Source organism: Lathamus discolor, chromosome Z, assembly GCF_037157495.1.
Source record: "Lathamus discolor isolate bLatDis1 chromosome Z, bLatDis1.hap1, whole genome shotgun sequence".
Classification (NCBI taxonomy): Eukaryota; Metazoa; Chordata; class Aves; order Psittaciformes; family Psittacidae; genus Lathamus; species Lathamus discolor.
The window spans coordinates 89012654-89040282 of NC_088909.1; the positions used below are offsets into that span (position 1 = coordinate 89012654).

General features: G+C 37.2%; 1 protein-coding gene and 1 long non-coding RNA gene across 6 annotated transcripts in view; one reads left to right on the top strand and one right to left on the bottom strand.

The window, feature by feature from the left end:
- Positions 1 to 5225: 5225 nt before the first annotated feature.
- Positions 5226 to 13559, top strand: LOC136005486 (uncharacterized). Of its 2 annotated transcripts, XR_010608788.1 has the most exons (6): positions 5226 to 5495; positions 6971 to 7078; positions 9342 to 9441; positions 10250 to 10312; positions 10725 to 10849; positions 11959 to 13559. It is a non-coding gene; the product is annotated as an uncharacterized LOC136005486 (long non-coding RNA). The 2 variants fall into 2 exon arrangements; XR_010608789.1 differs by lacking the exon at positions 10725 to 10849.
- RNF180 (ring finger protein 180) overlaps positions 12974 to 27629 on the bottom strand; it is a 72672-nt gene continuing 58016 nt past the window's right edge. For all 4 annotated transcript variants that reach the window (XM_065663019.1, XM_065663018.1, XM_065663020.1 and 1 more), the window contains one exon: positions 12974 to 16171. In XM_065663019.1, coding sequence (XP_065519091.1) covers positions 15966 to 16171 — 206 coding nt within the window. In that variant the 3' untranslated portion in view covers positions 12974 to 15965. The remainder of the gene's footprint in view (positions 16172 to 27629) is intronic.

Consider the following 27629-nt stretch of genomic DNA (forward strand, 5'->3'; position numbering starts at 1 on the left):
ATTATACTGTTGGTATTCACTAGAGATGCTAAACACAAGCACATGTAACAGTGAAACTTGGAGATTGTTCAAATTAGGTTGACTGTAAGGTGACTGCAACCCATGATCTTAACTGTCTTAAAACTATAGAAGCATTTCTGTTGCTGACCACAGGTGAATTTGTTTTGAACTTTTAACTGGGAGAATAGTTAAGAAAATTGCTCTGGAAGTGCACGTGGATGAAAATGGTTCCAAGAAGGGATTTAAGTAACAAGCTACAACCTGTTAATTTGATGTACATGGTTATTGGCTGTTATCGTGTATTCTCAAGTTCTGGCAAATTTCTTCTCGGTATTCTTATGGGATTTAATACAATTGGTTGAGTCCTTTTACCTTCCGCTTTGCAAAGGCAACATGAAAAAGCAAACCCAAACCTAAAAAACCCGATTGATATTGAATTTTCAAAGCTCCTGAGCAAAATCCCAGATATCCATTGCATTTGAGAACTATTCCCCTACATGAGAATAAACTCCCTAATTCAATCACCTGCAGAGTCATCTCTTACAGTCCAGTCAAGCTTTCTTCTTAAGTCTAGAGATGGATGCAACTGTATTTATTGCTTTTGCAGAAATGTTTTGGGTTTGTCATCTTACTGTAGGTCTATGATCACTTCTGCTGTCCACTACAATTATCTGCAAAGCATTTATATCAGATACAGTAAGAAAAAATGCTAGACTAGAATTCCACCTGCTTAGATAAGCTTCAGAGATGTATTTTGTAGCTTTGTTGCTGTTGCTATGACTAAGCTTCTTGTGAGCATGGATGCAAAGTGGAAGATGATATTTTATATTTATTCAGATTCATGGAACTGAAGGGATAATACACATTTTTCATCGTTTTCTTATACAGAAAATTATAAAACAAATTTGGTTTTTGAAACAGGTTTCTAGAATTCAGGAATATTTGTTGCAAATAAGTATATTGGAAGTCTTATTCAGCATCTTTCAAAAGTAGTTCTTTGTCCAGCTGATACAGGACTAGGTGCTTGTATAAATATTGTGTGAGCAGCAGAAAGCAGTCTAGGGAATCCTATAGTCAATGCAGTACTAGAAGCTGCTCCTGCTGATGGAGCACGAGCTACTTCAGGTCATCATTTAAAATGTATCTGGTCATCAAATGTTTTGAGTAAGTTGATATTTAACCTTGGAAATGTGTCTTTGTTATTTACTTCTGAGTAGCCATTCAAAAATATCTGAATAAGATCAAATCCAGAAATCAGGGATTTGTAACATAAAAGAAGGCATTCAAAGAGAGTTACATTAGAGAAAGAGACACCTCCAAAGAAATTAGGAATTTAAAATTAGCAAAAAACCTGTAAATCTTAATGCTTCATACATGAATAAACATCTGAAAATAATCAGCATGTTAACACATGAGCTGATCACTTAAGCTAACAGCTTCAGGTTATGTTTATAAGTGTAACAAACATATATACTAGTGCATATAGGAACACATAGCCTTATAAGAAATAATTTTGAAATTGGTATGTATCAGTCAGATTGTATTGGTGATTCCCATCACTTAAAGATCTATTTTTCTGTACACATTCTGTTGAGGTTTGGGGGTTTGGATTTTTTTTTTCCTTCTCTTTTCTCTTAAAAATATGGTATCCAAGGCAGAAATCAAGCATACTGTGTTTTTTCCCCACATACAAAGTCTTTATCTTACTAGATCTGCAATTGGTTTTGCCCAACAAGCTTTAAATGAAAATGCTACTGAACTATTTTAAAAATGAAAGCTTCTACAAATCTGCACATATAATAAATTTTGGTGGTGATACAATCTCCATACTGCTGTTCTTCCTAGCTAATAATTACTCTCTTTATTCTCTTGTTTGTTTTGTTGTTGTTTTTTATTAGATCACTGTTTTACGTGGTGCCCAGATGGCTTTGGTTTTAAGTTGGCTTTATCATTATTTTATGATGGAAGGGATTACAATTGAGATTTGGCTTCTCCATCTACCCATGCATGCAATATTTAAAAAAACCAAACAATAGACCTCTAAATATCGAAGTCATTAAATCAACATGTTTGCTTAATTTTCTAAGACAGTTTATGGCACGTAAAGTATATGTACACATCTTTGCAGTACTGATTCCTACATCATTGTTATTTGAATAACTTTTTAACATGTATTCTTTCTTACTTATCATAAACTCAAACACCATCTAACCTCAAATCTTTCAACAAGAAAATGTATTATTTGGCCAAACATTTATGAAAAAAAAATACTACAGGAAATTTCATTATTTTGTGATGATTTTGTATATACCCTTTGTTTAAACTGAATATACCCAGAAGAGAATTTTACTATGGATGATCTTTTTGCTGTCCTCCATGTTGGAGATCCCCTGCTAGTAGTCAGAATTCCAGGGAGACAACTCCTGGAAGCTTTATAGAAGGAATTTTACAGATACCCAGCTCTTGATGGAAAGTCTGTAGAGTGATCATCCAGTCTGTTCTACATGTGTTGGAATATATTGTCTTAGACACCTAAAATGTTTGACTTAATATTGATAATGGTATAACAAACCTTGTGTCATGCTTGTATGAAGTATGATGATTACTTCTCTACCAAAAAAAAAAAAAAAATTAATCCAGTATTATTACTATACTATGCAAATATAAAAACTGGGATAAAAACTTAATATACCTTTTATTTGGTGGTGTCTTTACATAGATGTTCAGTTCTGGACTGTTGGTGAGGAAAGTAACAGCTGCTGCCTCAAATACACTTATGATAGTAGTATATTTGGTGCATATATGATCTTACTGTTCATTATTTTAAGAGCTGTACTTTTTTTTACTCTGAGTCTGGCTCTTACTGTATTGTTCTGAATGGTTCATAAACTTGATTTATTCCCTTTTTCTATCCAGTATTTGTCTTCTTAACTTCCAGATTCCCTCAGGTAGCAGGAATAGAATTTGGCCTTCATCCAGATGCAGAACCAGGGCACAGAACTGTAGGAGACTCAGTAAAAAATCAAGGACTCTATCTGAACGAAAGCAAGGTCTACCAATTTGGCATTAGAGAAATATTTGATTAATGTAAATTGTGATATGTTTATCGTTATTATTTGGGCTTGTGAAGCTGTATTTCTATAATGTACAATCTGATTGATTGGTAAATTATGGAGGTCTACTGGATTATAATTTGATTCTTTTCCCTTTTTCCTCCATCAGCTTCCAGACTTGCTTCTTTCCTGATATTCCTGTGTGTTTGAGAAATATGCCTGTCATTCTGCAGATTAGAAAACACAGATATCAAGCCTGTTTTTTAAACTCTTTTACTCGTTTCCTAGTAAAGTTCACACATGCAAATACTATTTTTGCATATTCAGATTAAGCATAGCTATTTGCAGCCACAGTCTCTCAGTCTTATTTGCATGCAAAATGTACATGCTCAATCTGGAAGTCATTTAAGAAGGTAGCTCCGAGCAATTTCAACTCACTTTTCCAATGAATAAAAAAATGCATACTAAACAAGAAATTGAACAGTTTTATTACTAATGCTTTTGTAACCTTACAATTCAAAGTAATTTTGAAATAGGCATTTACATGTGTATATTTACAGAACTGTCATATATAATAATTTTTTTTCCTCTCAGAGACTTGTTTTTATGGTCATATTGTAGTCATCCAGTTTACTGAGAATTTGAATAATGCAAATAAATTTATATGATACATGAAATACAAAACATTAGGACATCAGCCTGTGGAAACTTTACCTGAGCGCAGCTGGGAAGAGACAGGAAAGACCTGTGACAACTGCCGAGTACCCAGCCCTGGAAAGCCACAGAGCTGCTGCTTGATAAATATAGTAATATTTCCTCAGCTGCTTCAGAGATTATTCACAGTTGATCATTTTGGGGCAATCACTCCTGCAGGCATGAAGAGAGGGACATGAAAATGGAGGAGGCAGATAAGACTCTAAAGAGGTCAAACCTAGTTCTGAAATTCTAGTCTCTTGTAGAGAAGTGGATTTAACACACAGAGGCTTTAGATTTAGCATATAATGCTTTCAAGGGACAAAGGCCTTTCTGATAAAGTCCTCTCTTCACCCTGATGTAGAGTCTGTGACAAAATTATTTTTGGAGTATGTAAGTCTACTGATACATCCAGGCACTGTCACCATCTATCTCTTTTTCTTTCTCAGCCTCTCATAAACATCTCATAAACATTCATAAACATCTGGAGAGAGTAAAGATTGCACAACTCTATTTCCTCCAGGCAGACGTTTTCTTGTAATGGGTTTTCCATAGTTACAAAAGCGTGATTTAAAATAACTTCTGTACCAAAACAAAAATAACAAACCAAAATGCTTTAAAGACAGCTAAGACTGTATGGTTATCGTAAGATCTCCTTCAGCTTTGGTATATCTGAGACTAAAGTGGGATATATAGATCGGACAAGTGGTAACGAGTTAAAACTTACACAGGGGAAGTTTAGATTGGATATAAGGAGGAAGTTCTTTACTGTAAGGGTGGTGAGGCAGTGGAATGGGTTGCCCAGAGAAGTGGTGAATGCTTCATCCCTGGCAGTGTTCAAGGCCAGGTTGGACAGAGCCCTGGATGACAAGTTCTAGTGTAAGGAATCCCTGCCCATGGCAGTGGGGTTGGAACTAGATGATCTTAAGGTCCTTTCCATCCCAAACCAGTCTATGATTCTATGATTCTGTGATTTTAAACTCTGATTTACTTGGGTGGGTCTGAAAAAATCCCTCCTAAGATTTTTTTCTTCAGAGCCATGAATACGGCCCTTCTCAGTGATGTTTGAATAAAGCTGTTTCCTTCTAAACACTATTTACTTATGAGAATAGATGGATGGTGATCTAAGTAATTCTTTAGATCACTGCAATATTAACTTAAAGGTCTTCGTAAGAGACTTTTGCCTTCTATTCATGACCCTTACAGGCTGAAACATACTTTTATTTTCATACCAATAAACTATGCCTCTGTCAAAAGTCTGAAACGCAGAAGAAAGTGCTAAAAAAATGGAACTTACTCACAGTCAGTTCAAGACAGTGGGTAAAATCCTTTTAATAGTCCAGAAAGCAGTGCTCTTCTATTCAAAGACATATAAAATGCTCAAGAAGTGAGTTATTATTCTTTGTCACTTAAATGAACAGTTTATGGCATGTTTAACCATGGCTTACCTTGCATCTTGCTCTATTTTTTCTACACCCAAAATCGTGTGAATATAATGCTGTATTTCTTTTGTATCATATGTTTCACCTTGTGAACTTGCAATAATGGCTTTAATTTAGAATAATTATTCCTTCATAGACAGGAAATTAAGAATATGGGTCTATGGTTTTTAAACTGTCACTTGGTAGTAGATGCAGTAAGAAATAACGCTTTAATCTCTTCCAGAACAGTACAGAGAAGTCTACCTGACATTCTGGGATAAGTACCTGCTACATCCTTTCGATTCTAAGAATGGTGTGAAAAGCAAAGGTAGTTGAAACCATTTGCATAGATCTAAATTACATAAGCCAGACAAAGGGTTACATGCTCCTATGAATGGTGCTGGAAAGCACAAAAAAAGTCTGTCTCAAAGCATTAACATTAGCTAAACCCTAAGTAATTTATAATACCATCTTTGTAAAGGTTTAAAAAATTCTGTTGGGAGTAGACGGCTTTGTTTTGAGAAAGTATGAAAGAACTCAGGTCAAAGCCACAGAACAAAACCTAGAAACACTATTAGCATTCCACAATGGAGGGTTCAAGATAATGCAGTGATGATCTAATTTCTGATGAAAGTAGATGTCTCAAAGTTCAGCGAGAAACGGAAGTTCCTCTTCCCCTCCTAAATCTCCATATAGCTGTGTGAATTGCTTTATTCTCATTTTTGCTCTGAAAAGCCAATGAAAAAATGTAACCTTTTTTTCTGTTGGACCTACTCCTAGCACAAGTATCTCTTGATGGGTAATAAAAGCAGCCTAATTAATGTATTCCTTTCCTTATTGATCCTGCTCCAGCAGGAATTTTTGGTGCAGCAAAGAGTCATCCTGTTCACTGCCTGTTGAAAGCTGATATAGCTCCCACATTACTTTAAATGGCTCATGAGAACAGTGAGCTGGGTCTCTCTAATGGGCTTCATGATACATGCATACAGGTCAAGCCAGGTTATTCTACCTCTTTGAATCCCATGTTGGCTCCCTCCTTAACACCACATCATATTTAACCACATCATCGTTTTGCTCACATAGAAAATAATAATAATAATAATAATAATAATAATACTCTTTTTCATGATTTTCAAAATATTTAAATTCACTGATGACTTTCTTTTGTTGCAATAATAGATTATCATATTCACTTTGCACAATAAGAGTACTTTTCTTAGTCTGTAGATCAGCAGGAGTTTTTAATCTCTGAAAAGCTCCTGGGTACTACATGCTCATGTGCACCCTATGCATTAGTTTTGGTATGTACATAGATTTCTAGTGTGCTCACTGCATGGTGTATCAGTGGTATTTCTGAAGGAACAGATGTAGGACTGCTGCAAAGATCTTTCAAACTGTGGATTTGAGGGCAAAGACTTAAAACAGTACTGTGTGTACCTGGCATGTATGAAATCTCCAGCAAAAAGCAGTAATAATTAAATTGAAGCTTAACTTAGCCTCAACTCATCTGCATGAGACTGAAGAAGTGATGGGGTAATGAGTAGTTCAAAAATTTGAACAAAGAGTAATTCCACAATTGTGGTCTTAGTCATAATGAAATTTGGATCTTTATCAAACTTAGAGTTTATAATAAAAAGTGGGGTTTAAAGGGTTTATTAAATATATCAGAGTTACCATATAATCAGATAACATTTGTTTAAATGCTCAGTAGTTAATATACTTATTTTTATTCTATTTTTAAAAATACATATATTACTTTATTTATTTTTTTTCCCTTTTTTTTTTTTCTTAATTTGCCACTAGCCTTTGAAGAAAGCACAGTAAAAAAACATCAGTAAATGCAGTGTCTGGCATAGAAGAAAAGATTTGTCACATTTCCCAGAAAATGAACACTCATGACAACTCAGAATGGTAAGAGAGGAGGTTTTGCACATGTTCCCATGGCTCTCATCAAGGACTGCAGTAGCTCTGTCTCTGACTGAATGTGATAAACAGCAACAAGCCTAATACAGTACCTAAAAACTATCTTGTATTAACTGGTAAGGTCAAACAGCAAGTTCTTAGTGAACACTCAGCATAATTATGTTAAGTGCTATTTTGCATTTTCTTCTCATTAAAGTTGAAAAGTTTCATTATTATAAACATTTATTTGAGATAAGTATATATTTTTGCACTCATCCATTATCTGACAACAGAACTGTATTTGTTTTTTTTAAAGGTTTTTAAAAACTTGAGAAACAAATGTTCACATATTTAGTAACTGACTTCTGCTAATGGCTTTATTAAACAATTTTTCCTATTCTTCCTTGAATATTATTGACTGCACTGCTTGAAAGTAGTAGTATGTATAATTTTTTTATAATATTAAATTAGCAATATATTTACCAATATACAAGTAAATGAGAAATCTGCTGGTTTCCAATATAAAAATAACTAGCACACTCATAATAATACTTACATAAGTCACAGTAATGATTGCAGGCGTATGCTTAGATAAATGGTATATATTAACATAGAAAGGGAAAACATTTATTCCAATACATCATAGATCATAGAATCATAGTACATTTTGGGTTGGAAGGGACCTCAAGCACCACCTAGTTGCAGCATCCCTGCCATGGACAGGGACACCTTCCACTAGACTGGGCTCCTCCAAGCCCTGTAAAACCTGGCCTTGAACACTGCCAGGGATAGGGCAGCCACAGCTCCCCTGGGCAACCTGTGCCACTGCCTCACCACCGTCACATTAGTGAATTCCTTCCTAACATATAAACTAAACCTACTCTCTTCCTGTTTAAAGCTATTGCCCTTTGTCCCGTCCCTACATGTCCTTTCAAGAGGTCCCTCTCCAGATTTGTTGTAGGCCCCTTTTAGGCGATGAAAGCTGCTCTAACGTCTCCCAGGAGCCTTCCTTCAGGCTGAACAAGTCCAGCTCTCAGCCTGTGCTCCTACGAGAGGATCTCCAGCCCTCTGAGCGCCTTTGTAGCCTCCTCTGGATTTGCTCCAACAAATTTTCAAGTTAGGCATTTACCAAGGGAATTGAAATTTGAAAATAGGATTTAGATAGAATTCCCTCTATCTAGAAAAGGCTATGTGCAGGAGAATGGGATTCACAATGTCATACAGTGACTGGGAGAAAAACTGAAACAGAAAAGGTGTATCCAAGACCAGCACTTGCCTCTTTTCCCCTTCACCTACGTACCCCCAGCTAAAGCATGTAACTTGAAGATTCAGTTTGTGTGAAACAGAAACTTAGAAACTCCATCTTCTGCACTTAATAATGTATGCAAGTTCAGATAGAATCATAGACTCATTTAGGTTGGATAAGATGTTTAAGATCATTAAGTCCAACTGTAATATAGTAGCCTTCTTTCACTTGACAGTAAAGTACTGCTGCCCTCTCACATGCCTACGTTATCACCCAGTGCTTAGGGCAGTTGCTATCAATAAGGGGAATTTGGATTCTAGGATGGTATGTTTAAACCCTTTTCCTGGAAGCACTCTGGTAATTGATCTGTAGAAAAAGCACCTTGATCAGTGATAAGCACATGTACCATTATACATCACAGATACTTTTGTTCTAAGGGGTCTTAGGTCTCCAGGACCTTTGGAGAATATAGGCCTAATTCATTCTACATTACAGTTCCTTCCTGGGAATACAGAAGAAATATTTGCAGAGGTGTAGTCAGTCACTTATTTTCCACGTTTTTAAAAGTCACCAAGAGTCTGTTTCAGCAGTGTATGGGCAGTTTGCAGTGTCATCTGATCATGCCACCTGCCATCTGTATGACTTCTTGTGCCAAGGGGTAGTGCACACAGCCAACTATGCTGGCTCTAGTCTGTGTGAGGATTCCTGCACTACAAGGGGAGCAGAGCACAGCAATTTCAGGTGTAGTATGGCTGTTGCAGTGGGTACAGAAAAAGGCTTAGTGAGAGAATGCATTTGTCCGTAATGCTAGGTTATAAACAAGAGGCTGGTGGACAACTTTCATGGCTGCCTCAGAACTTCACCCTTACCTGTTTGGAAGACTCCCTTTACTACAACCTGACATTTTCTCCTCCAAGTCCTTCATTATTACTGTCTAAAATGTCAGTCATTTCAATACGTTTTTTTCTCTCATCATCTATTACATTTGTGCTGTTTTTCCAAACTAATGCTGAGATATGCTTATAGTGTTTTTCAGAGAGAGAGTTCAACAGTCTTTAGCAGCATCCTTTTGTACAAAAAAAGGTTGCCGTGATCACATTGCTGATCACTGATGATCTTGACTCAGGTTTGTGCAATAACTACTGGATTAGTTTAACTATATTTGTTAAAAAGCTTAGATGTTAAATAAACTCATCTTTCCTGTAAATAAATAAACTCAGATAAATGTTTAATAAATTACATTGTGTTTTATATTTTGTTGCTTGAACCAATTTGCTATCTGCACTATTTAAAGGTTTAGACATTTTCTCCTTTTCCTTCTCACGGTACTTAGTTAAGCAGTACTTGGAGGCTAGTTCCAGAAATATCCTTTTGATCAGTGGGTCACACACAAATGCTGAAAAACTTCTATTATTTAACTTCCTGTGAAGCAGTACATGCTAAACCAGCTTTATATTCTTTTTTCCCTTTAAATCAGTGAAGAATTGTTAGCATCTATGCAAGACATGCATGTGCAATTTGGCTGTCATTTGACTTAAATTATGGTAATAATGATAATTTAGTTACTGTTGCCAAAACATGCACTAACCTGTTGGATAACCTGTAGTACTTGCATTTAGATGTCATCTTGTTCTTGTAAAAGTGCCTTTCACTTGAAAAGCTCTAAGTGCTTTGCACATTGAGCATTGTTGCTACTAGAATCTGCATGGAAAATGGAAGTTCTGCAGAACTAGGTTTTAGAAATCAAAAATGATAAGAATTTGACCTGTAAATCACATTGAAATAAGGCATTTTTGGAATAATAGATAGTCAAAGAAGGGGCATCTTGATTTTATGCTTTTAGTATCATTACACTATATTCCCATCTTAAGCAGAATTAAAGAAAACTACCACTATAGCACGGTAATTTAATGCCATTATGTCTTTTCTTGTAGTTTAGAATTCAAGCGACAATCCAGATGATAAATAAAAATGAGTTTGGGAGCCTTAACTCCTAGGTGAGTATAATACAAAACTATCAGATAATTTTGTAGGTCATGTAATTGCTGTTCAAGTAAAACTGCACTACATACATTGGAAAAATCCACAACCATACAGCTAATTATTAACTCCTATTTTCATTTAATTCAGAATTCTCTAAAAAGATAAAAAGAGGGGTCCAGTTCTTTAAGCGGGAACAAGATAGGGCTATAAATTGCCTGTACATTAACTTTTTGCAAACATACTCTGCTTGGAAAGATATAAAAGAAAATTAGCATATTCTTCCTCCCCTGAAGTCTAATTCAAATTATTTTAGAACTAGTTTAACTTCTGACAGCTGAAATGCATACATTAGCTAGCTAGAGCCATCTGCAAAGGCAAACACATTCTTACCTCATATGTTTCTAATTGGAACGTGTTATCTTTCAGGCACTATCAGATGTCATGCTATGACTGGCAATGAGTTCTGGATTCATGTACATCCCCAAGGATTTATAATCTGCATGGATTTAGGACAGGGTTTTGTGCATTTCAGTTATTTTCACACTTTGATTGTAAGTCAAAACAATATTTCTTGGGTAGCAACCTAATTATAAGAAGAGTTAATACCCCCAGACTGCAGATTATGTTAGGGAGATTTGGATTACATAGGATTCTTTAAAGTATCAATAATTTTTCACTTTTCATTGAACAGGATGGTCATCTAGATTTTTATGCCAATATCTAGCATTTTTCATTTTATACAGATAATACAGAAAGGCTACATAAGACTTCCCTTCTACTCAGTGTGAATTTCATTGACCAGCTCAGAAACACTGGAGTACATTATATAATTAGCATTTTAATACTTTTTTTTTTTTTTAATGACAGTAAAAATGATTTTAAATAATGAATTTTTAATGCTGTATCAGTATCAAATGACTTACCGTGATCTTTTTATTGGTTGCATTTACTTTTTCTGTTTCATCGTCTTGTTTGAGGATAAAAGATTACATGTGGAGTATATTTTAAGTAATTGCCTGATTACATTTTAATGCCTTTCTGGAAATGTAGAAATATTTCAACTGAATGTTGAAAATGTCTGATGGAAAATGAAATACATTATTATCAATTATACCTAGTGAAAATCACAAATACAGTTACTACAGCTTTTTCATCCTAAAACAAAACTGTAACTTTAAATGAGCCATCACCAATACAGTATCTTAGTGATACATATCACTTGTATAACATCAAACTAGAAATCATGGGAACAGTTTTATTTCACCTGTTAATTAGTACTGAGATGTCGAGGACATGAAGCTGAAGGAGTCTTTCCAAATTTTATATAGTAGAACAGACATTAATAATGTGGTTGATGTAAGGCAGCATTGCTGACGAGTGCCTGAGGAGTATTGGGTTAAGATATGCTGTACTACTGAGTCTAGAATATCTTTCAAAGTCAAAACCTACTAAGTTAAGTACACACAGGATACTGACTGTTGCTACAATATTTAAGGAAGTGCTAACAGATATATTTGAAATCTCAAAAAATCCTGTTCAGAGTTCCAGGGTGGTATGTCATACATGTCTCAGTGCATCAACTACCTGAAATGGAAGATTGGTCCCAAAGGGCAAAAAGTAATGAAAAATAATGGCACATCATCTTGTCTCCCTTGGGTAGAGTTCAGCAGTCACAATTCAATCAAAAAAACCTGAAGAAAACTGGCAATATTCAGGAATGTTTTAATGAAGAAGAAAAGGAAAATCAATGTTTGCCATCAGATTCTCTGGATAACTTCCAGTGACTTGTATGGAACACCTGGGTGTAGAGGATAAAAGCTGATGCTGAAGTGCCAGTGGAGGCTGTGTATTCAAGTAAGTAGAAAGTGTCCTGTGTAGCATTCAAAGGGCAAGATAAAGCCACTTGGTTTCGTACTTAACTCTGTCCCGCTGAGAGCTTCTCCTTGAAAAGTGATCCCTGAGATTTTTGTTCTACAGTGTCAATCTGCTGACTTGCCCACAAACATGCCTCAGATTAGATTTTTCAGTTTATTCAGAACATTTTCTCTAGTGTGTATCACAGATGAAGTCTGTCCTATAGAATCTGTAAAAACCCAATTTTAGGGAACCAAAATATGAAATACACATACTTCAGCATTCTTTTAGGAACACTGTATTTTTTAAAAATAAGAAATCACTGTGTAAAAATATAATCAAGCAAAACCAGAAATATCCTAAATTAAATATTACATTTTAGGGTTTAAACTAGATCTTTACAATTATGGTTCTTATGGATTCTGCTCAGACTTGCATCACTGCTGAAGTTCAGTTCCCAACAGAAGAAAACCTAAAGAACTATTTTGGAGAAAGGTGATTTTCAGTTCTGCATCAGGCCCCTTTAGAAGGAAGGCCTCATGCTGGGAATGCAAACTGAAGCGCCCAAAATTAGGAAGTGTTTTTGGAAATTTGAATTCAAATGTTTACCTGTATAAAACCCAGACTTTAGATGACTTCTGACAGAAGCTGACTGTTTCCTGGGAAGTACTGAAACAAATAAAAGGCTGCTAGTATGAAAAGACTTAATCGCAGTAGTAAAAAATTCAGCAAATCCTAGCTGCACCCCAAGCAGGTAAAGAATACACAAGGATAACAAACAAGGCATTGATTGAAAAGAATATTAAAGTTTAATTCCACCACACAAAATCTAGTGAAATGACTGCAAAATACTACAAACAAATTTTATTGCAAACATTTTAATACTATTGTAGATAAGAAAGACAAGCAGATCAGAGCAGGATCAATTTAACCAGAAAATTGCTTACAAAGGATCTGCTCTTGATCCCACAGATACTGACAGCATATTACAGGCAGACTTCAAGGAAAAACAGATCTAAGCCTTCAAATTACTGTATTTTTACAAAAGTATGTATCTCTCAAAAAAGCAATAAGGAAAAAAAGAAAGTACCACCCACTCTATGCTTTTTTTTTCCCACGGAGGTTGCCTCTCAGAGTTGCAACAGTCTTCATTATGTATATTTGTAATCTTTTAAAATTAACTGTCTCCTGGAAAATCAATATAAAATAAAACAATATAGTCCAAGAAACAGTTTATTGTTTAGGATTTGAAGAAAGGCAGAGTTACACAGTTATAAATGCCATACAAAATTGTCACACCTACTAAATTTAGGAAAATGTAACCACCGTGTCATCAATTCTTCCTGTACAAAAGGGACCGATATTACATTGGACTTTTTACTCTCCTTTGTTGCCTTTTTCAGAATAAAACCATGGTAACATGCTGTTAAAAATTATTTGAGTAACTCTTTCTTATCTAATTAGTTAGTACCTATGTTATGTTTCTTATGTCTCAATATATTTTAGAATATTTTACTTAAGGATACTGTTTTATCAGATATCCTGGTTAAATAATTTTAAATTACATTGTTATTGGAATTTCAGACTATGTCAGCTAAATTAAAGTAATTTTTCATGACATTTTTTACTTCAGCATTTTCTGAGATCAAAACGTAGAAGTAATTTCAACTTAACAGGTGAATCAGCCTTCTCTTTGCTGAGACAGGAGAAGTAAATTCATAAAATTAGAGAGACAAATGAAAATTGCAGTAAAAACCCCAGTCCTGGCATAGATGAGAAAGGTGTTTAAAATTACTGATAATATTTCAGCATACAAACCTACACATATGCATGAAGCAAACATTAGCCTATGACCTAAAACCCTAGCTTTTAAAAGACTTGTTTGTATCAATATAAAGAGGGAAAATCACTGAATGCTCTAATGCAATCTTAAAGCTTTTAAAATGTTATGCATAATGCCACCAGTAATAGAGACAATCACCTTTAGGTAGAGACAAAGTAACTAGATAATACTGCAATTACAGAAAATGCATTACTGTCACAATCATGACTACGTGGTGATGATGAATTTCAATTGTTATATATCTGTAAGTTCACACATATTTAAAAAGATGGCAAGAATTATTTAGTCTAATTAGTATAGTTAGACTTTAAATTTTTAATTTGATACATATATTCTCAAAGAGATTATTTTATGCAGCCTGTAGTAAAACTAAATATTAGTAGCTGATTTACTGCTGTTTTTCAGGTGAAGTGAAAATTTTCTGGTCCTAATCCCTTTATAGCCTATAAGAGATTGACCATATTGGCCCTGCTCCAGTAAAGAAGCATAAGTACATGCTTAATAAAATCCCCAAATTCATTCCATCACATTTGGCAGATGGCACCTTCCACAACACATTTCTCCTTGTTCTCTGCTAGAACAGGGGAGTACACCACCTACTGAAAAACCACAGGTCTCCCACACAAATCCTCATACCAGATACATACATATAATCACATGCTTTTCAAGATGAAACCACATTGTACTTTGCAGGGTCATGCCCTTAGAAATAAAAATGGCCTTGTACCTTCCTGAAAAGTAAGCCTCTAGTACTATGTTTTAGCACCTTATTCCCACAATAGTTTCTAATGTCCTTTTTATCATTTAACAGATGCTCTTTCACTTTCATTTGAAAATACCGTGTAAAGCAGCAAGTATAGAATGATTGCTGAACTGGCTGCAGTTTGATACTGTATCTCAGCAAACTATATATAGAGTAACTATAAAGTGCTTTAGAATTGTTTCACATGAAAGGTGCAAATAAATACTGTGTCCTCTTATGTGATCTCCCTGGAGATGCATAGTCCTGGTGAGCCCACACTTGAGAGTATCCCCAAATTGTTACAGCAATTCAATAATGGTACTGATCTCTTACACTGGAGAATGCTTCTTTCTCCAATATTTACTGGGTTAGTGTCTCACATCATCATAGCCAGGAGGCCTGCTGCTTGTCCTCCATTAGCTGTCTTGCTGGATCCACACACATTCATCTGGATGGGTAAGAAAAGCTGCAGTGCTATGCTGGGAATCTGCACAAAAAAGGTCCCTTTAATGTGCAGGACTTGGGGTTGTTTGATTCCTTCTGATTGCCATTTGCTGAAACATAAACTGTCAGCACACTGTGCAGAATCACTTCTTTTTTGGTTAATAGGCTCAAAATTTCAGGCACTAAGTACAGCATATTTCCACAGTAGAAAGCTGACAGGTCTATCAATTGTCAAAATCAGGAACTGGGTTATACTATTGAAATAGCTGTCATGAATGTCTGTTCATGCATGGTCCAGCACTGCTTATAATTCCCTGCTCCCTAAAGATCTGACTATAAATGGGAAGCATATTTATTGCTTTGATGTATGAGGAATTGAAGCACCGATGAGCGAGCAAAGTGTGTCAACATAGAGTCAAACCCCCAAATGACTCTATGGATCATATTCTTTTGTAGTAGACAGAATCCCCCTAAGAACAAGCAGTATTCCATATTTCTACAGAGTAATTCTTTTATACATTAGGGGTAAATCCCGTTTCCACCAAAATCAAGGCAAAACTCCTACTGAATGAAGTACAATCTAGAATTCACATTATACTTGTAACCAAACTCATGTACTTTGTCACACATAGCACAAGTATCAAATAGCCTCACAGCATGCTTGATGCAGTCTATTATAATTCTGAATGATAAAAAAGCAGTATCAAGCATTTGCCTTCTTCAAGTTTTTTCTATTCACATTACTGTGGTTCACATGACTGCTTTTTTTCCATAGCTGTGACTATTACAGACTAAAAGGGAAAAAGAAATAACAAAGAAAACAGAACACAATAAATCCTATTACCCAGTTGACTGAATAAATGTAGATTATCACCATGTCCATATCAAACCGCCATACACGGCTATCATCCTCAAAGTCCATGTAGTCCATTCTGTGAGCAGCATGTGGGAAATGCCTCCTTGTTACAGTATCTGAACGTCTTTGGAAACCTGACGAAAAACAAACTAGAAGATAAAAATCTGTATAAAAGCAATGAGACCAAGAAAAATAAAAGTTAACCCTGCCAAGACAGAATTTACTTCAAAAATGCTAATTTCAAAACTTACACCAACTTCAAACCTGTTATTTTTCTTAATTTCTTTTCTAACACTTTTAAAGCATTATTGTCAATTAGAAACTTAGATTTATTTATTACGTTCTAATTTTCAAATTTAATTTGCAACTGGCATTACGTTTTATGATATGAATGATACTAATGCTGTATCATTCACTGTGCATTTTACACATGAATATTAGTGTATATTATACTCTCTGGGGGGTCTGAGTCAAGATTGCTACCTGTGCTTTTTGTTTATTTCTATACTTAATGTAGATATAAAACAAAATGCTAGAGGCTGTTTTTGGATCAAAAGGGATAATCAGGGAATTATGCAAACGTGTAGCTACGTTAGTTTTAACTTGCTCATCGCCTTCTAGAGGATTTGGGCAAGTATTATCCCTGATTTGCACATCTGCAACTCACCTTAAGCGAACCTGCACTGAGTTTATAACAGATTAGACTCTGTAATGTAATCACCATACACTGAAGAACAGCATTTTCAGTTTAGGAAACCGACTATTCTTTAATTGCTCTTCATATAGAAAGCCACAGAAAAATTGGTGCTGTATTAAAGGTATTTATACAATTAGCAACTGCTTACTACACCATATGTAATCCCTGTGGCTTCCCTGAGAGTGAGTAAAGCTACTACATATATTTATATTCTGTGACTGAAATAGTGTCTTTTTTACCACCTCTAAATTGATTAAGCTTCAGCTGAAAATGTCAACAGTAGAATTATTATGTAAACGGAATTCCAGGACTCAACAGAAGCTAACAAAGAACTGAAGTATATTACCAAACTTTTGTACAGTACTGAAACCAAGTATCAGATTTAGAAACCCTGTATGATCATACATAAATACTACTGCAGACACTATGTTCCATACTGCGACTACTGTCTTTAATAAATTCTGACATGAAGAGAACCTCCAAATGTCTCTCTCTTCAGCTAGAGTGGAAATAAGCCATGTGATTCTAGCCATCTGCAGATAACAACTAAGAGTTGTAGAGTTCCTCAAAAACTGTAAAGCAACATGGAATAGCGGTTTGCACTATGAAACAGGAGAGCTAAGGGAGCTTCAAATTACTTCTAATATATTCACTCCTTTTTAAAAAGAAACCCTATCTTATTTGATGAACACAGTCCCTAAATGCTTTCTACATGGCCATGTATTTGTTAAAACTAATTTTACTAAACTTTTTTGTGCATGCCTGTGTCGCTATATCCTGAGCAAGAACTTCCACTCTAATCACATGAATATGCATGCACAGTGCCAGCAGTCTGGCAGGCTGTTAGTGGAAACTTGTTACTAGATAACAAAAGCAATGTTGTGTGCAAGTCACACTTTTATACCCACCAAAGCATGCAAATCAAAAAGGATTTTCACCAAAGCATCAATAGGCACATCTGTTATATGTGTCCCTGCCAAAGTTTCAGCAACCTCCTGTTGAGGTACTAGCAATACTCAAAATAAAAGTACAACCAACCAAAGATATTCTCACAATATTGTCAATTGACTGACCTCATTTTGCTATTTTGCTAAGGGATATCAGAGATGGAAAATTTTACTGTAAAAATGTGCCCAAATGAATAATACGCAAACTGTAACAACCATTTACATTGTAAGTCTCATGTAAAATTAAATTATGCTAAAACAAGTGTTCTTAGGTAATCAGATGTACCAAGGTCATTTTGACACAGTGTCTTCTTTCTGATTATGAGCTGCAGTGGAGCAAGCTACTGAAAGACAAGAAAAAAGGCAAGTACAGGCTGACGCCTTCCCATATGTGTGCTTGCAGCAACCAGCAACTTAGGATACTAGTGATTTGGAACCTGTGCTCAGAACAGTGTCTTAAATAGGCATTGATAAGATTTTCTTTCCGCACATGTGTCTCTGCATGCTTCTGAACCAGATCTCATTGCCTCCACTGACTGAGCTTTGTGTCCCTTGGTGGAGAAGTATTAGAACAAAAAAATCTATTTTACTTTGGGGGAAACTAAACCAGAAAATAAGCTCCAAGAGCTCTTATACATTCCAGTAATACACTTCAACCACTAATGGGCATTCAGCCTTTGGGACTTGAAGTTAACTTGCCCTTGTTCTCTAAAATCCAAATGCGGACATCTGGCCCTCAGCACCAATTCCTTTGCCCTGCCTACTATGGCTGATACAATTGCTAATGCAAGAATGCCTCTGAGAGATAGCCAACAATCTTTCGTAAAACATCTTTATGCCATTCATAATTTTACAGACCTCTTTCAGCTGTCTTCTGTAATATCCTTTTCAAAGAAAAAACTTGTAAATTTCCTTTTTATGGAACAGCTTCCATACTTCAGATCATCTTTTCCACATTATCTTTCACGCTGCTTTATCCTTCTCTGAGATGTGATTAAAATTATATTCAAAATTGGAGATGTGGTATCACCACAAATGTAGACAATGACATAATGTTTTCCATTTTGCTGTGATCCTAATAATTCCTGCTTACCTTTTGGCTATGGCTGTGCATTGAATGCTTTCAGAAAACTAATCCCAGTATTACCCAGACCTCTTTTCCTAAGTGGCAGTAGCTAATTTACAAGTCATCATAGTCAATATTATGTATTGTGGAGATTGCATAGCCTCTGTGGGCATCTGCTCCACCACTTGACTGTCCTCACAGTGAAAGCATTTTTCTTACTTGGAGTCTGAACCTCTCACATCCATTATCTCTCATCCTCCTGCCACGCACCACTGTGAACAGCTGGTCTCTCCTTTTGGTGGTTGCCTTATATGTATGGTAAGGCTGGCTGGAGATCCTCCCCAAAGCCTACCCTTCTCCTGACTGAACAAGCCAGTTCCCTCTGCCTCTCCTCATAGGTTAGATGCTCCAGGACCCTGAGCATCCTGATGTCCCTTTGCTAAACCTTCATAAATGTACGCAATTTAAACCTGCTTCAATGTACCCAATTTACTGCCACTTTTCCTGTATTAGGGTGGAGGGGAGGAGGGGGAAAGGGCAATATTGCAGTATTTTAGTTGTCTGCTGAGTAGCAGTGGATAAAAATCTTCCTCATCTACTGCTATTCATACATCATGCTCCTGTTCATAAAGCCCAGGATGCTGTTGGCTGCCTTTGCTGCCAGGGCACACTGCCAGTTCATGAGTAGCTTGCTCTTCATCAGGATGCCCAGGTCCTTCCCACAGAGCTGCTCCCCAGGCTGGCAGTGCCCAGGCTGTCTCATTGCCAGGGCCTCTTCCTTCCCAGGTGCAGGACTCAGCTCTGTCCTTGTCGAATTTCACAAAGTTCCTTTCCGCACATTTCTCCGGCCTGCCTAGGTTTCTATGAGTGACAACTGCTGCTAAGTTTATCAACCTGTCATCCAATTTATTGTCCCCTGCAGACCTGATGAAAGTAGATTCTCTTGTCTCCTTGAGGCTGCTGATCAAGAGAACTGTTGGCTGGCAAGTTCATACTTATTATAATCAGTGAACTGAATAATTCAGTATTGCTAATAAACTTCATCAAGCTGTATATGAACCGCTTTTCAAAATCACATATGAATGTTCTGAACTACGCAGACTCTTGTGGGATTCCAACAACAATTCAATGTCATTTGCTAGATGCTCTTTTATATCATATTTTCCATCCTCTACCTTGGTCTGTTTATGTTCGCTGCTCAAAGGGACTGATATTCTGGGCTGCATCAAAAGGAGCGTGACCAGCAGGTCGAAGGAGGTGATCCTGCCCTTCTACTCTGCTCTTGTGAGACCTCACCTGGAGTATTGTGTGCAGTTCTGGTGTCCTCAACATAAAAAGGGCATGGAACTGCTGGAACAAGTCCAGAGGAGGGCCATGAGGATGATCAGGGGACTGGAGCACCTCCCGTATGAAGACAGGCTGAGAAAGTTGGGGGTCTTCAGCCTGGAGAAGAGAAGGCTGCGTGGAGACCTCATAGCAGCCTTCCAGTACCTGAAGGGGGCCTATGGGGATGCTGGGGAGGGACTCTTCGTCAGGGACTGTAGTGACAGGACAAGGGGTAACGGGTTAAAACTTAAACAGGGGAAGTTTAAATTGGATATAAGGAGGAAATTCTTTCCTGTGAGGGTGGTGAGACACTGGAATGGGTTGCCCAGGGAGGTTGTGAGTGCTCCATCCCTGGCGGTGTTCAAGGCCAGGTTGGATGAGGCCTTGTGTGGGATGGTTTAGTGTGAGGTGTCCCTGTCCATGGCAGGGGAGTTGGAACTAGATGATCTTGAGGTCCTTTCCAACCCTAACTATTCTATGATTCCATGAAACACCTTCTTTACTGTTTCAGCACATTTCTCCAACCTGTCTTGATCTCTGAATAGTAGTCCTGCCACTAAACCTACCAACCAGTCCTCCAATGTGCTGTTATCTGCAGACCTGATGATGGTGTGGAGAAATGGGCCAAAATTTCACAGCATGCTGTACTTTTCTCAAGGATACATTGTTTTTATAATGCTTTCACAAATAAGGTATCATCCCAAACTTCTTGCTTAAACACCAGCCTTCTCCCATATGCTCATCATGTGCATCACGTTCTGGTTATGCTAATGTAATAGCTAAATTACAAGATTTCCTCGTTAAAATTAGCTATGAGATCTGTATTTCCAACAAAGAAAAAAAAGCATGTATTCCTAGAGATGTTTATGGGATGATGGCACCTAGCCTGCATGAATGCCTGCAAGCATGTCCCATTGACTCCTGATTTCATGTCCAAAGCTCTAATTCAGCCTCAAGCCCCCCACCAAACCTAAGTCAGCAGAGCATCCAGTTCCTTCCCCAGAACAAGGCCACCGAAGCCAATCACCATCCTTCTCAGGTCTAGAGTTTTAGCATTTCTCCTGCTCCCACATGAAAAGCTTGAACCTCTCTGCCCTCCTGCCTCAGACATATCAGCTCTGCACCCTTATGGTTTCAGAAGTCAAAATCTCATTTTTTTTTCTAGAGAAAGCCCTCAAATTTCAAACTCCTTTTGCCCCAGAATGCACACCAGAACCTCCAGCTTTCCTATGCTAAAGCTTCTAACATCACCTTTCAAGGCTTTTCCCTGTGAAGTCCAATCATCTTCCCAAACCTTCCTCGCTATCCTGCTCCTTCCTACTTTCCTCTCCCTTATCCTGCTTTGAATATTTCTCTGCTCTTGCCCTTCTGATTTCACCGTGGGCTCCCACTGGCTGCCAGTACCCTACATCCATACTTGAGTAAACTTATATGGTGGCCTAAACCTCTCTCCATTCCTTTTCCACCCCCAGAATCCATGTCCTACTTTCATGCTACAGTTGGGCTGTAGAACAGCTAGATGTAAAATTTACCTAAGCTGGATATAATCTTATCTAAAACCATTTTTATATTCACTATTTCCGCTGTGAAATAAACTAAATTTCTTTCAATCACAATTACAATATTTACACTTAACAGGAAGATTTGACAATTTTACTCTGGGCAGGAAATGCAGATGTGATATTTTTAAAGTACAGCTCATTGGATTTCTGTACAGATTATTTATAATTGAAGTTTTTTGCATGTCTTCACCAGCAAGAGCTCTAGCCATACTGCCCAAGTCACAGAAGACAAGGACAGAGATTGGGAGAATGAAGAACCACCCTCCATAGGAGGTCGGGTTTGAGACCAGCTGAGGAACCTGAAGGTGCACAAGCCCATGGGGCCTGAGCAGATGCATCCATGAGTCCTGAGGGAACTGGCGGATGTCATTATCTATCTTCTTTGAGAAGTCATGGCAGTCTGGTGAAGTCCCCACTGACTGGAAAAGGGGAAACATAACCCTCTTTTTTAAAAGGGAAGAAAGGAAGACTGGGGAACTACAGGCCAGGCAGTCTCACCTCAGTTATCTGGCAAGATCACAGGGCAGGTCCTCCTGGAAACTTATGTGAAGGCACACAGGCAATAAGGAGGTTGTTGGTGACAGACAACACTAAGGGCAAATTGTGCCTAACAAATTTGGTGGCTTTCTGTGACGGGGTCATGACACTGGTGGATAAGGGAAGAGCAATTGATACCATACTTGGGCATGTGCAAGGTATTTGACTCTGTCTCACATGGCATCTGTGTCTTTAAACTGGAGAGACATTGATTTGACGGATGGAACACTTGGTGGATAAGGAATTGGCTTGGTGGTTGCACTCAGAGAGTTCTTCATTCAAGTGAATGGCTTGATATTTGAGTGAATGGCTTGATATTCAAATGGATATCAGTGATGAGTGATGCTCCTCAGGGGGCGGGGCAGTGTTGGGACCAGTCTTGCTTGGCATTTTGTCAGCAACATGGACAGTGGGAATGACTGTGCCCTCAGCAAGTTTGCTGATGACACCAAGCTCTGTGATTCATTTCAGTTCAGTTCAGGTTCAGACATCTCAGAGAGATGTCATTCAGAGGGACCTTGACATGCTTGAGAGGTGGGCCTTGCAAACCTCACAAAGTTAAATGAAGTGAAATGCAAGGTCCTACACCTGTGTCAGGACAATCCCAAGTACAACTACAGGCTGGGCAGAGACTGTATTTAGGGCAATCCTCAGGGGAAGGACTTGGAGATACTGACTTACAAGAAGCTCAACGTGAACTGTCAGTGTTCGCTCACAGGCCAGAAACCAACCACACTGCGGGCTTCATCAAAGGAAGTCTGGCCAGCAGGTTGAAGGAGGTGATCCTGCCCCTCTGCTCTGCTCTCATGAGACCCCACCTGGATCACTGTGTCCAGCTCTGTGGCCCAAACAGAGAAGTACATGGACCTGCTTGCACAAGTCCAGAGGATGCCAAGAAGATGCTCCGAGGGCTGGAGCACTCTTCTATGAATACAGGCTGAGGGAGTTGGACTTGTTCAGCCTGGAGAATAGAAGGCTCAGAGGAGACCTTACAGCAGCTTCCAGTACATTAAGTGGGCCTACAAGAATTCTGGAAAGGGCTTGTAGCGATAGGACAAGGGGGAATGGTTTTACACTGAAGGAGACTACTCATTTGGAAGAAATTCTTTGCTGGAAGGGTGGTGAGACAGTGGACTAGGCTGCCCAGAGAAGCTGTGGCTGCCCCATCCCTAGAAGGGTTCAAGGCCAGTTTGGACAGGGTTTTGTGCAACCTGGTCTAACAGCAGGTGTCCCTGCCAATGGAAGAGGGGTTTGGAACTAGTGATCTTTAAGGTCGCTTCCAACTCAAACCATCCTATGATTCTATAAACTATCAACGACTCACATTATTTGAAAAGAAAACAAGAGAAAGCTTTAAAAATGAATGACAAAATCCATAAAGCCACACTACACACCAGCATACACATTTTACATTGAGCATTTTGTATAACATTTTCTCTTATTTATTAAATATGAAATTTATTACCAATTTTATGAGCAATATTCAATGATCACTTGTGCCCACTTCCTCTCATAAATTTAAAACAAAACTAGAACAACTTGTGTTTTCTGTCTTGGGATGTTTATTTCCCTGGAAGAATCAAGAAGCAAGAGGACTGTGGGAAGGCTGAATGAGTTTAGAAAACATACTCAGTCCAAACATCTGTGATGATTATTCCCTAATTATCAATAGTCACAAATACAAGCTAATTGGCTAGTTTAAGTGCTGGGATACACAGTAAACCAGGAATAAACAATCTCACATTTCACAATGTAAACGTCTTTTGTCTGTGGAAGCCATGAAGCCGGTCTGCAAGCAGATTCACTTATTTGTATTTTTTTTAAGTAACCCAAGTGAATTATCTGTCTGTTTTTTCTTTCCTCCACTAAACCATAACACACTAAGTACAAAATGGGCAGGACACCATATTACAGCTTTAAAAAATGAGTTATAGCAAAACCTACTCTCTTTCTTACTTTAAACCCACTTTATTTCAAAATTCAATTAAGGGTGATGAAATAAAAATAATATACAGATTATACAAAAATAACATACAGCAACTGAAACACGTCTTTGTTTTTCAGGGTGCAAACTAGCTCCATGAATAAACGAAACATTGGCTTTTTTAATCGACCTCCCCTTCACCATACCTATTGTTACTTTGATCCATAGAGCTGTGCTGATTGGTATCATAGAATCATAGGGTAGTTTGGGTTGCAAGGGACCCTCAAACGTCATGTAGTAAAACCCTCCCTGCAATCAGCAGGGACATCTTCAACTAGATCAGGTTGCTCAGATTGACATCCAGCCTGGCCTTGAATGTCTCCAGGGATGGTGCATCCACCATCTCTCTGGGCAATCTGTGCCAGTATTTTACCATCCTCATTGTAAAAATTTCTTTCTCACATCCAGCCTGAATCTCCCCTCTTTTAGTTTAAAACCATCACCTGTTGTCCTATTGCAACAGAAAATGAAGTTTCATGGTCTCCATGTAAGATCATGTCATGGATCTAAATGTACAGTTTTCATACGTTCTAGACTGTAAATAGCTTTAATTTTAAAGGTAAGTTAATTTGCATATTGATGACATACATATTATAGTTACAGCAATTTTCATATACTTTTCTTAAGATGGGGATCTGTAATCACTTTTGTTCACATATAGAGTAGATAAACTCTATTGTAACAGTGAATTTAACCTTTGGACAACTTCACTCCTTGCTATGATAGTTCAGACAACAAGAATGAGAGAATCTCGAGCACAACCTGAAGAATCTCATTTCCATGGTACACAAATCAATAATCCATAGGAAAATGAATTTTAAAAAGTATTAAGAATATTCTGACTCTGTGAATTTTCTTACTAATTTTTATCTATTTTCCATGCCCCTTCTGTCTCTTCAGTAAATCTAACGGTCTCGAACTCTATTCATCATCAACACCCTCTTCTGTTGTTACTTTTTATCACTGAACATTTCTAAAAATCATGTTGCAAGTTCATGGTTTCTTTACATTTTTTATCTTTCCAGGTGATCAAATACTACATTTAAGCTGCCAGCAACTCTTGCTAAGTTATCATTATAAGAGCATCTAACCTTTTGTATCATTGCTGTAATGGCATCACTGCCCTCTAGTTTCATTCTTCCCTATAACTCCTCCCTAAATAATCTCCTCAGGCTCCATTTGTTCAGACTGCTACTGTATAAAGTAAGGAGAGGCAAAAGCTATTGATATTTATAGGTAGACTTAATACAATAGTTCAAAATGACTGAATAAGTAAGTAATAGCATTAAAAAGCATCTCATACTGATGTCTCTAGTGTGAATGCTACCTGGCATACTGTTCAATTTGCTCTAGATATATATTTCTTGGCTTGCAAGTTTGCTATATTTTGATAAAAAATAATATTAATACTAAAGGTTATTTAATAAAACTTCGCAGAGTTATGCTATACACTGCTGTCCGTAAGTCCTTCAGTGCTTAAAGCTTTAATGTTTTAAGCCAGTTTTAGTGGAACACCGTTAAGATAACAGTAATGTAAATACTTTCTTAAAAATAAATTAATGAATTGTCTCTACTTGTATTAAATCAGGGTATGTCTGACAGAAAAGGTTAGGGGCAATAGACAGGATGGACATTTCAGGGCCTCACCACACCACTCTGTAAGACAAGGCTGTGTGTATCTTTTTTATATATGAATACACAAAGCATTTGGTTTATTTGCAAGTCTAGCTGTCTGGCAACATGCCTCCCTTAATTCCCCCAGAGAAACTGGTGAATGACCTATCTTGGAGTCATGCCATTGTCTTCGAACAAATTCACATTCAGCTTTAGCGAATGCCAGCCCTACTTCTCATCTGAGCAAACAAAAGAAATATTAATTCCTCCCAGGAACAAAAAAATACGAAGTGCAAGACTATGTCTTCAGCAAGCTGGCACCTTTTTTATGAACTGAAAATTTGCTGGTGCAATGTTTAGGATGCTGACCAAGGTTTTACAGAAAAAGCTGTCTGAAAAGCTTTCATATATGTTCAACTGAAAATGAAAGATAAATTTTCCCAAAGTAAAGTTACTTCAAAGGCTATCAAGAAAGAACTTACTTAAATTTTAAAAAGTAAGTTTATGAACTGCTAAAAAATCCTTCCTTTAATCCTTCATCAAATGTGTTATGGTGGTTAACTCTGACTTTTTCTGATGCCTTTTCAAATATCCAACTTTACTTACTCACCTAAGATAGTCACCAAAGGTCTCTGGACTTTGCTGTTTGCTCATCTCTTGTTTCTTTGAGAAGGTATACTTAATATGGCTCTGATCTAATAAAAATACTATTACCTTTTCTTGCTTACTATTCTCACATGTCACCTTGAGTACTTTCATGCTTTCTCTTTTTCAGTCAAATTAAAATTCCAGCTTTTTTTTTTTCACTTTTATGGGTTTCCAAAACTGTACCTTGCCCCCAAAATGTTGCCTCATTTTTTATAATTATGCTACGCAAATACCATATGCTTCCTGATATCTTAGCAATTTTCTACCCAATAAATGCTCTAGGATCAAATTGAACTTGTGTTCATATCCAGATTTTTGAATGGTGAGGGTCCCTGTGTTGCAGGTAGAGATGTATGAAACAGAAATCACAGGCATGGTAGGTAGCTATAACAATGTACACATTCGTCCTACTTACTTCTCTATTAACTCATCGATAGTGATGAAGCCAAATGATACCTTTACAATCCATTCTTAGCCAAGAATTATTTGTTATTCTTATAGCAAATGGGATTTCTATGAGGCATCAAATCAAAGGACTAAACACCATGCAAACTGAACCTCCAAGTAAAGATGTGTTTACACCAGTAAAGTTGACTCCTTAGGGGCTACTTCAGTGCAAACTGCTCTCCTACGCAGTGCATTTCAGTGCTCAGTGGAGTGGAGGAATACGCTATGGAAGCATGTCTGGTATTATCCTTATTAAACATAATTAGTTCACAGCTAATTAGGAATACAACCAATTTTACTGATCATTGCTCAGTGGCCACAATCTTTTTGCCATTCTATTTTCAGAGCTGGCAAGGATTATTTCTCACTTCCACCAGAAGTGTATAGAAAGATACTTGCTAACTCCTGCCAGCGATAAAGACAGAAGGCATCTTCGCTTCCACTTGTTCAAGGACACCTGTTGTAACTTGAAATAGTCTCAGCAGAATCTTACACAAAACATGAAAAATAACGATCGAGATATTTTACGCTCTAAACAGATTCTGTGATGAAAGACTACCACTTCAAAAAGCTAGCAATTCAGTTTACCCACAGTGGTTTAACTAGGATTATGTATCATCCTCAGTTGTCTTTAGAGGGTAAATAATAAATATTTATATAACCTTACCTGATAAATGCATAAAATCCTTTTACACTGCCTAAGTTAAAATCGTAATAGAAGACACCTTGTCATAAAATTGTAGGATATCTCATAAGAATAGGCA